At 38.3% G+C, this 10,930-nt stretch overlaps 1 protein-coding gene across 1 annotated transcript in view; it reads left to right on the forward strand.

The window, feature by feature from the left end:
• LOC107666081 (solute carrier family 2, facilitated glucose transporter member 1-like) overlaps nucleotides 1-10,909 on the forward strand; it is a 17,851-nt gene extending 6,942 nt beyond the window's left edge. The window contains exons 2-10 of the mRNA XM_016457189.1: nucleotides 5,233-5,328; nucleotides 7,820-7,980; nucleotides 8,130-8,370; nucleotides 8,456-8,618; nucleotides 8,711-8,898; nucleotides 9,000-9,104; nucleotides 9,692-9,793; nucleotides 9,936-10,139; nucleotides 10,225-10,909. Of these exons, the coding sequence (XP_016312675.1) occupies nucleotides 5,233-5,328; nucleotides 7,820-7,980; nucleotides 8,130-8,370; nucleotides 8,456-8,618; nucleotides 8,711-8,898; nucleotides 9,000-9,104; nucleotides 9,692-9,793; nucleotides 9,936-10,139; nucleotides 10,225-10,422 (1,458 nt within the window). The 3' untranslated portion in view covers nucleotides 10,423-10,909. The remainder of the gene's footprint in view (nucleotides 1-5,232; nucleotides 5,329-7,819; nucleotides 7,981-8,129; nucleotides 8,371-8,455; nucleotides 8,619-8,710; nucleotides 8,899-8,999; nucleotides 9,105-9,691; nucleotides 9,794-9,935; nucleotides 10,140-10,224) is intronic.
• The last annotated feature ends 21 nt before the right edge of the window (nucleotides 10,910-10,930 follow it).

The following is a 10,930-nucleotide window of genomic DNA, read 5'->3' on the forward strand; positions in this document are numbered from 1 at the left end:
TCTGAATTGTTTTTAGTTTTAGTCGACTAAATATCATAAGATTTTAGTCGACTAAATCTACAGTAAATTTAGTCGGCCATAAAATCTAATGGGTTTAGTTACAGTGCATTTATTAAGCATTTCTCTAAAATTTCCAAACTCATTATATAGGTTTGATATTAAGGTTTTATCATGATAGACACCGATTTTAACTGCGGTGACACACAACATGCCTTTATGTTAAAATTAAATAAAACCACTACTCATAAAGAACAAGAACATGGTCTTATTTTTAATGAAATACCAATGGTTATATAGGCTATTTATGCATTCTTTATAGCAACTTCTTTACCATATTCTTCATTCTTTCAAGCAGACATATTTATTTTTATAAACAAATTTAGATTAATCTTTAGGGCTACTAAAGTTTTTCAGTCAAGAGCAGTGCGTGATTTTCTGTTTTTCTTTTGTTGCTTGATTAACATCAACGACTCGGACAATAGCAACTAAATTAGGCTGCTATGTGCTATCCCTTTAAAACCAAATGCACAGCTGCAATGTATGCAATGTACTCATACACGTTCTCCCTACTGTTTACATTCACCTAAGACGTAATCAACTGTGTTTACATGAATACTCATCAAAACGGACAATTCGACATCATTTTGTGTGTAATTCTCCGTTCATGCTACACGAAAGAGAACTCGCGCTCTTTGAGATGCGCTTTCCGTGTGTGTATGCTTCAGTGTCTGCGCTCAGAAAACCGGACCGAATTGAGTTGTCAGTCACGATAGTCACTGTGTCAGATTACACGATTTTGACTCCTAAAATGTTGTCATTTCGTGGACAAGAAACATGTCAGACTACACGTTGCTTCCCGACCATTCCCGTGATGTCATCGAGAAGGCGGAACTAGCGACTGACTTCCGAAAACAAGAGTGTAAACATTGCTGAAGCGCTTCCGCTATAGTTCGCCAGCATTTTTCTTTCTTTGTTCTGTCGTGGTAGTCCCTCGATGACACATCATACACGCAGGAGTACTGTTGCACTGTTGCCACAACTCCACGAACCTTTCCTCCATCTCATAATTCCACCTAGCAGCACCATCATCTCTCTTTCGTTTTGCCATGTTTGAAACCTGTGTATGAAAGAGCTTCTGTGCTGCTATTGGTCAACGTCACCAATGTGACAGAACTCGTCGTGGACGATGGAAAAAAAATGTAAACTTTCTGTCGTGATGTCGTGAAGCATCGCAGACGCGGAATCTGTTGTCATCCACTATGACACACTACACGTGCTGAAACGATGGAATCTTGCGTCCCGATGCCCATTGTCGTTTACGAATCCCCACGACACCCTACATCAAGCAAATTGTGGCAAAATCGGGCTAAAATCGTGTAGTCTGAACTGGGCATTATCCATATGTCTGCTCTTCTCTTACTCCCACATATTGACATTTTTGAACGTTTTATGCGACGTGCAGCAAGTGTATGTTAGCTTACGTCCCGCTGGTTCATATGTACGCATCTAACCTTCGAACCACGCAGAAGATTAGTTCTGAATGAATCTCTTCCCAAATCATCCCTCCCTAACATTTTCGTCTCGTTTTTATTCGTTGACGAAAATGTCAATAGATTTACGTCATAGGTTTTGTCATTCAAAAAGTGTTTTAGTTCGTTATCGTCTTGTTGTCGTCAGTGAAAAAAATGTTGATGATGAAAATTATTCATCAATGAAATTAACACTGGTTTGTTTAACTAAAGATACAGATCCTCACACCACTGGTTTTTAAGGTTAATGAGGCTATAAAGAAAGAGAACTTCCAGTAGTGTTGCTGTTGTTAAGTTGGTAATCTATAGTTTAGTAGTTATTGCACCTAGTTTATGATGTCTATTGATCCTGGATGACTGAAGATACCGACGTGCATAGACACATTTTTGAGGAGGGTAAAATTAAGCTAAAATAAAACAAATTATTCTTATTTTTTTATTCTTGTTTTTTTCATGTGAAGTTCATTGTAAAGGACAAAAATAAATAAATAAATCAAAGCAATAATAACCCAGCTTCAGCATCAGCTGTAGTCCAGAATCTAAGGCGTTAAATGTCTTAAGCAATGCGAAGATCAGTTCAAATTTGTTACGTAACTCAGAGGGCCCAAAATCCCCCCCCAAAAAAAGCCTCTGCGCTTTGCAATGAATAGCGAGGTTTATTTGCGTGCTAGTTTGGTTGCTACAACAGAGCCAGCATCCAATTGCCTGTTGAGGAAAACTGTGTTTGCATTTTTTCTACAGGAAGTGACCAAGTTATTTTGCCTCTACTGTTCATGTAATCATCTTCTTCTTTCTTTATTACTTTATGTAATGGTGACGTTTAAAATAAGTCCTTTTTACTCTTATTATTTGAACAGCAAAAAGAAGTCCTAACTTTCCCCTAACCTAAATATAATACACTTGCACACAATGAAAGCACTGAGCCAAAATATGTGTCCAAGTCAACTGTCAGTATGTGCTATCAGCAGAAGGGTGTGACTGTTGATGGTGTGAGCGGCGTGAATTCAGGATGACGAAGCTAAAATTATCTTTTCATATGTTGCACCTAAACCATTAATGTAACTTTTACAAAACTGTCCAAGCACAACACACATTAATATATTTCATGGAGAGGGCCAGGCCAACTTTATATATCTTTTTGATCTGTTTATGTAGTTACAGGTATGCAGTGTGTAACTAGGTATGTCTGCGTAGTAATATAGGGTAAAGGCAGGAATCTCAAGAGGAATGTTTCATAGCCAAACCTACACCCTCCCCTCAAGTAAGATATAAGTCAAATATTCCATATTTAGAGGTTTAATCTTTCTTAAAGAGATACAGGCCCTTTCCCCGCATCTGTTCTGAGTTGTGTTTGCCATCAGAACTAATATTTAACAGCAGGAAGGATGTAGTTAATTACTAAGGGGAGGTCGGCTGTGCCGAGGCTACTGTTTGTTGCCTTTTCATTTGTGCGGGCTTGGTTAACATGTTCCTGTGTGTGATTTTGACTTCTATTTTAAACTGCAGAATGAATATTTAAAAACCTCCTAGAGGTTTTGTGTTTGTGTGTATTTGGCTTCCTGTTTCAGGGCTGGTTAAACAGCATAGTTGTGAACCCCGTGAACTGCAGGCTCTGTACACCAACATGAAGTGAAGGTGTGTCCACTTCCCGCCCCCTGTAAGCTCTTGCGTCTTGTGCAGAGGAGTGTACGCAATACGCATCGCATGTGTGTGCAAATGAAAGGAGTGCACACGTCCAAAACTGGTATCTTTCTCATCGCTGACTGTCTGTTTATAAAAGAGGAATCCAAGCTCTGAAAGATGTTCAGAATGGAGATCTGTTTACAGTCTCATCTAGCATGCTGAATGCTAGCTCGAATAAGAACAGCTTGACATTTAAAGCTCCTTTTTAGAGTTGTTTTAGCTTTTAAAATGAATCAACAAACCAGAGAACTTTAACAGATCCCATCTTAAAATTTAGACACTAAAATTCTTAAGTAATTATTTTTGTAGGTTGATTTCCTTAAAAGGAATACAAAAAGTGTAGAACCTGTTGATGCTGTGTCTTGCAAATTTGAGTAAACTTTATTTTAAGGAGGCCCTGTATGACTTCTGTATGTATCAGTGATGCAACAACAGTATTTGAGCGTAAGTTTGTCATCAGACATTCATATTTGCAAAGCTGTTAAAGGCTTGGCTTATGGGTCAAGTGGCTTTTAAACAGTAAACTAAACAACAAGCTTTAGATGATTTTGTTTTAAAGCTGTGGATGGGTAACCATGTGGAAGAAAATGTCCATTTGAGATCCATTCCGTGTGAATTATCCAATCCAGTGATTTCTGAAATAACAGGAGCCCAAACAATGACAATGATGCCTTCAGAGGAGAGGAGGGTTTACACAAACCCTTTCTTTATTGGGGCTGATTAAACCACTAGACATTCTTCCCTAAGTAGTCCAGTAGACTTGCATCATAGTCTTTCACAAGTTCAGGTTCAGTCTTTGTAGTTTGCAGAAACAGTTTGTTTCAGGTCAAGAGGCACAGCCTCGCTCTGATGGCATTTCACCCAAACTTGGGTAGATAATGTTGAAACAAATATAGTAAGAGGTTGAATCATGTGAAGCCTCTCATGTCCCAGTCAAATTTTGTCTCTAAAAATAGGTAATTATATTTTTAATAAGAAAATAAAGGCTATTTTTGTACCTGAATACTTTTTTTTTTTCATGACGATTAATCCTCCTCTGTTTTCATAGTAAGTAAATTATATGCTTAAGTTAATAAAAATTATGTAAAATAATATTAAATCAAAAATCATAATTGTAAAAAAAAATCTTATTGGTACATAAAATGTTTTTTCTCGTATTTTTATTATTTTCTTATTATTTTCTTATAATATTATATGATTCAATCAGGATTGACTATGTAGCATTGCAATACTGCAATATTATCACACTATACTGATTTAATGAGCTTTCAGTTCCCTTTCACCTTCAAGGTTTTCTGTGTTGCAGACATGTTTCATCACATTTTGTCCAGTCATTTTCAAACCAGCCAGTCTGAAAACAAATATATTTCAGCTTGGTTTTTTCCCGTAGGAATGAGGAAAGTGATTTATTCTCTGAGCACTTCCCTGAGAATTATTCAAATAAATCTTCCAAACCTGCAGACAAATAAAAAAACCTGTCGGGAAGTCATCCGTGCGAGTGAATACTTCTATTGTATTGAAAGAGAAGGAAATGCTTGTCATTTTGCACAGCACTAATCTTTAATGTCCACCAGGAAGGGGGGGTGATGCTGGATATTTGAACAATAGAATTCTTTTGAGAATACTGAATACTGGAGAAGAAATATAAATATGTTTGGGCTGTGTTTCGTTTTTAATCTTTCAGACAAAAGACTCTTAAACAACTGTAAGACAACTGTTGTCGTCTGAGCAGTAGCCTAGTATGCAGTTAGCACAGTTTGGCTAAAATGATGTGCTGTTTTTCATTTTTGAGGAAGGACAGAATAAAAACAAGCTCTACAGCTACCATGACACTTATCAGAATGTCAAACAATAGGTCACCACACCTCTGAGAATAGTTCTGATTATTGCAGTCAGGTCTGGTCTGGCCAATCTTCACTTTTGTCCTGAGGTTAATAGAGCTCTATTGGACAATGAGAGATGATGGAGATTCATTGTGTAGCACAAAATGACTCACTCTATTTTATTCTTCCCTCAACAGCAACTGACTTTTCCACTGATGCTGGCTGTCGGGACGGCTGTGATTGGCTCCCTTCAGTTCGGCTACAACACGGGTGTCATCAATGCCCCGCAGAAGGTGAGTGACGAGCACATACTAACACATGCGCAAACTCTGAGTGACAAACTCTTCACTGTTCACCCCAGTATCCCAGCTGTGTCCTTGGACTTTAACATTATCAAATGACCCTTCACTCAGTCATTATGTACTGCTGCAGCTGTTTCCAAATCCCTGTCTGTCAGTAGACACACACACACACACATCAACATAACACAAATGCCTCCTGTCCAACTCCAGGAGGACTGCAGAGTTACTCTATACATCTCCTCGGGGAGGTTTTGCCTTTCATTCACATATTATAAGGCAATTTACATTTGTTAAATAATAAGCAACTAACTGTCTATCAAATATACATTAAATATGCTCGCTGTTCTGGTACAGGGTGTAGGTCATCTCTCACACAGCACAGCTTGTTTAGACATGCGTGTTGAACTAGGGGCCAGGCTATGCCGATGTGAATGGAGCTTTTCTGGCTTTAACACTATATGGAGTGTATAGATTCAATATTCTCCGTAAATACTCACACTTATCTTCCGGTCTAGACAAACCAAAGGATAATTTGACTTGTCAATACCTGCCATAAAGAAAAAGATTTGTGTGTTTTTATGCATGTATGTACAGTATGTATAAATATATATGTTTTTATTAATTTAGACAAAATAGAGTTAAGAGATTTTAACATCTGCCATTTATCTGCCTATTGTTAGCGGCCAGAGTTTTATTATCATAGACAGTGTTTCAACTACTTAAATACCACTAGACTCTACATACTGGCCTCTGGCAAAGAATGGTGTGTTTGCTTTCACTCTCTGCGTTTCTGATGGTTGTAACAATAGGTTTAGCACGTGAGACAGGGCTGTGCTGAGGCCTTAATAGGAGTAACGTGTGTGGGTGTGGGTCTGACGCAGACCCTCTCTATAAATAATCGCTTCGATAAGATTACTGCACCCTCAAGGGCTCGTTGTCCACAGTCCCTTACTGAGACTGCACTCACAAATCGGCAAAACTATACTGTGTTATAATGCACTATCTAGCGTGAAACTCCTCTATGAATGGACTGTATTATTTCTGACCAGGTGGCTCTTTGCTGCACTCCTCAATGCAGGAGTTAATTCGGATAATAAACCATTAAAGGTCTAATCAAAATGAAAACTGTTATATGTTTGTCACACTCATTGTTTTTCCAAACGCATTTGGCTTTCTTTTTTCATACACTGGCAGTGGATTGGGACTGTGGACAACTGTGTTCAGCATTTACTTGAACTAAACATGGTTTCTAAAACTATTGTGTTTTAAGAGATTATTTTGATTAGCATATGGAAAAAGATTACATTTAGGATAAGTAATCGCTTCCTATGAGCATGTGTCTAGTAGTGATTCTATAAAAACAAACACACAACATGGTGTTGTGTAACAGGTTTGTATAATGACAGATCAAACCTTGAGGCACATGACTTTAACCATGCATGATATTTGTCATGCTGATGTGCTGAAGGGCTTTCTGCATACCTAAGGTGTCAGACAGCTGATGACGAGAAAGGAGAGGCAGGAAGTAGTGTAGAGAACTCAATACGCCAACAGATCATACAGAACAAACTTCATTTCTTCCCCTTTATAACGCAGCTTGAATCTTATTGGGTGACATTCCTCTGAACGCTACAGCAGACAGTTGTAAAGACACAGAGATCCCAGAGAAACCGGACTCCCTCTATGGGTCTCAGTTTCCCTCACAAAACCTTGTTACCTAATACTGAACGAGACTGAGCCACCTGCTGGACAGAATTGCTCATTACAACATAAATCTCCAGCACTCAGAGTAGATTGGAGATATTACATTTTGTTGATGTATTAGTCTTGGTGTAAAATAAATAAATAAAGTGAAGCATAAAATTTACAATTGAAATGATATTTAAAAATATAAAAATAATGATTAAGAATCACGCTTTTTAATTAGCAAAATACTTTGTATGTGAATAAACACATTTTTGATGATTCTAATTTTGATGTTTTGCTCTCAGATTTTTTTAATTAGCAAAAAATGTGCTTAACTACATTGTCAGAATTCTAACAATAATATATAAAGAACAGGTTTTTGCTGTAAGTTGCTATGTGCAGTCTGTCACGTAATAAGCAGTTATGTTTTTTTTTCATATTTTGAGTCAGTTTTTAGTTTTATATTTTCCGTTTTCTTTTTACTTTTGCTGTTTGTAATTTTGTTGTTAGTAGGGCTTTTTTTTTTTTACGTAAGTCCTGTATAGTTTTTGCAAAACAAATTTATCATATTAAACTAAATTAATATGAGAAATGTTGCCTTGGCAAAAAGCTGAAATAAAAGCTTCTTTAAAGAGAAAAAAAAAAAGTACTTTTAAAATAAAGGTTTTTTTTCTTTTATTTTTTTTCCCCCAGTAAACATTTGTCTTATTTCAAGGAACAATTTTTGGCTTATTTTTAGTTTCAGTTTTAATAACTGTAACAACCCTTGTAGTAAGTGACTGTATTTGTGTTGTAGATCATTGAGGCCTTCTACAATGAGACATGGAATGATCGATATAAGGATAACATCCAAAAAACAACCATGACTACCCTGTGGTCTCTGTCTGTGGCCATCTTCTCTGTGGGTGGCATTATTGGATCCTTCTCTGTCGGGCTGTTTGTCAACCGCTTTGGAAGGTGAAATACAGTTGTAACCACTGATATTGTTTTAACATTAATTATGGCACTGTCTTTTACATTATTTAATTCCTTGTATACTATTCAGTCCTTGTTTCTGATGATTTTAACATTGTATTATAAATCTCTTCCTATTTTTCTCATTTCAGGAGGAACTCCATGCTCATGGCCAATGTCCTGGCTTTCATCGCCGCAGCACTGATGGGCTTCTCTAAGATGGGGGCGTCCTGGGAGATGCTCATTACTGGGCGGTTCGTGGTGGGCCTTTACTCTGGTCTGTCCACTGGCTTTGTGCCCATGTACGTGGGTGAAGTGGCCCCCACAGCCCTCAGAGGAGCCCTGGGCACCCTTCATCAGCTGGGCATCGTTATTGGCATCCTCATGGCTCAGGTACATATGTACTCAGGACGTTTTTGCAGTTTCAGTCACCATTTGGGTGTTTCTCCATATTTATGTGCTGTTTATTGTATTGTAGATCTTTGGTATGGACGCAATCATGGGTAATGCCACCATGTGGCCGTTCCTCCTTGGTTTCACCTTTATCCCAGCCCTGCTGCAGTGCTGTTTACTGCCCTTCTGCCCCGAGAGCCCTCGATTTCTCCTCATCATCCGCAACGAGGAAAACAAAGCCAAAGCAGGTGAGCACAGACCCACAGCACCTAAACATCTCCATTTATCCAGCGTAGGAGTGTTTTCATCAGTGTAAACAAATGTTTTCATGTGCCTTTAGTGCTTAAAAAGCTGCGCGGAATGACAGATGTGAGCGCAGACATGCAGGAGATGAAGGAGGAGAGCAGACAGATGATGAGAGAGAAGAAAGTGACCATTCCTGAACTGTTCCGCTCTCCGCTCTACCGACAGCCCATCGCTATAGCCATCATGCTGCAGCTGTCCCAGCAGCTGTCTGGAATCAATGCTGTGAGTACCTGCACGCACACACGTTTAAGAGTACAACAAAGACAAACCCTGGGCCTGTACCTTTACTGTTTTTTAACTGGTGTTAACACATTGTTGTGTAGGTATTCTACTACTCTACAAAGATCTTTGAGAAGGCAGGTGTGCAGCAGCCGGTTTACGCCACTATTGGAGCAGGAGTCGTCAACACAGCTTTCACTGTTGTGTCGGTGAGTATCGGTATGCATCAGACATCAGCATGAACATAACAGAACCTAACAGAAGAATAAAATGTATTTATTTACATAGCATATATTATTAATTATATGTATAAAATAAAAGAATGAATAGTGAATTTACATTTACTAAAATTCATAAAGATGTAAAATAATACATATTTAAGTATTGTTATTATTTTACATAATTTCCCTCAAAATTCATGTGCCTGAGTAATGAATATTGCATGATATTAATATATAAATAGTAAATATTTAAAATAAATAAACGACATACATTGAATTTACATGAATTTATATATACTCTATTTATCAAATGGCAAATTTCCGATATTTTATATATAAAATCAATAATGAAAATGTAATAAAATTTATTTAAATTGTTTATTTAATTATTATTATTTTATTTATTTTACACAATTTATTTACATAAATTCATTTAAATTTTAACGCAAGACGGTACCAACTCTTCTGATAATTGTTCAATCAGACAGTTATTCAATGATGATATTAATCACAAAATGAGCAAGTATTAATCAGCATTTTGCATCATATTAATATGATTTGTTATTGTTACGCAGCTGTTTGTGGTTGAGCGAGTGGGCCGCAGGTCTTTGCACCTCTTGGGACTGCTGGGAATGGCTGGATCTGCTGTACTGATGACCATCGCTCTTGCCTTGCTGGTATGCAAATAATATTTACATATTTACTTAAATGCCATGGTGTTGATGTTTAGAGTTACTAATCATTCAAATAGTCATCCTTGAGGTCCAAAGGTTTACAATATATTTGATCTCACTGCCTTATTGCCCATCTCTCTAACAGGAAAAGTATGACTGGATGTCCTACATGAGCATCGTAGCAATCTTTGCATTCGTGGCCTTCTTTGAGATCGGACCAGGCCCCATCCCATGGTTCATTGTGGCTGAACTGTTCAGTCAAGGCCCAAGACCCTCTGCTTTTGCTGTTGCAGGATTCTCCAACTGGACAGCGAACTTTATCGTGGGCATGTGCTTCCAGTATGTCGAGGTAAGAGGCCAGTGAGAATTATATCAAGGAAACAGACACATTTGTATTTGGCCGGGTTAACTTTATTCTCTCTGTGCTTTAACAGGAGCTCTGTGGGCCGTACGTGTTCATCATCTTCACTATATTTTTACTGTGCTTCTTCGTCTTCACCTACTTCAAAGTCCCAGAGACCAAGGGCCGGACGTTCGACGAAATCTCCGCCGGTTTCCGCCAGACAGCATCAGGTGCTGAGAAGCACTCGCCCGAGGAGCTCAACAGCCTGGGGGCGGACTCTCAACTTTAAACCCCTCCTCTAACCCCGCCTCCCTCACCTGGTCACTCTTCTGCACGCAACTACTGAGGAGAAGGTGTCAGCGGGCTGTCAATCAAACATTTCCCCCTTCCCACGGCTGCACTCATCTCTTAGTCCCCCCGTGCTCCCCAATGGCTTCAGGAGACAAGGGAGTAAGAGTAGTTATCATATTCCTTTTATCAGAAAGATTATCGTTTTAAGACATGTTTGAGGTGTCGTATTTTGCGTTGGCATCGCTTTGGCTAGTCTTGCTAGGTTTTATGTTTTTTCTTAACTGTTCTGCTGTGCTATGAGAGAGTAAAAAATGGACGGTCTTCGGGTCACTCCTGACCGAGCTGCTACGCTGTTGACGTCACAAAGCCACAGGCCAAACATATGCAGACTGACAATTCAATACTGTATTCCAGATAACTGTATCTCCATCATAAAAGGCTTGTGGCCTTGATAAACCGAAGTCAGCTTGGCTTAAAAAAAAAAATAAAAAAAAAAAAATAATATT

The sequence above is a fragment of the Sinocyclocheilus anshuiensis genome, unplaced genomic scaffold (genome assembly GCF_001515605.1).
Source record: "Sinocyclocheilus anshuiensis isolate Anshui unplaced genomic scaffold, SAMN03320099.WGS_v1.1 scaffold447, whole genome shotgun sequence".
Taxonomy (NCBI): Eukaryota; Metazoa; Chordata; class Actinopteri; order Cypriniformes; family Cyprinidae; genus Sinocyclocheilus; species Sinocyclocheilus anshuiensis.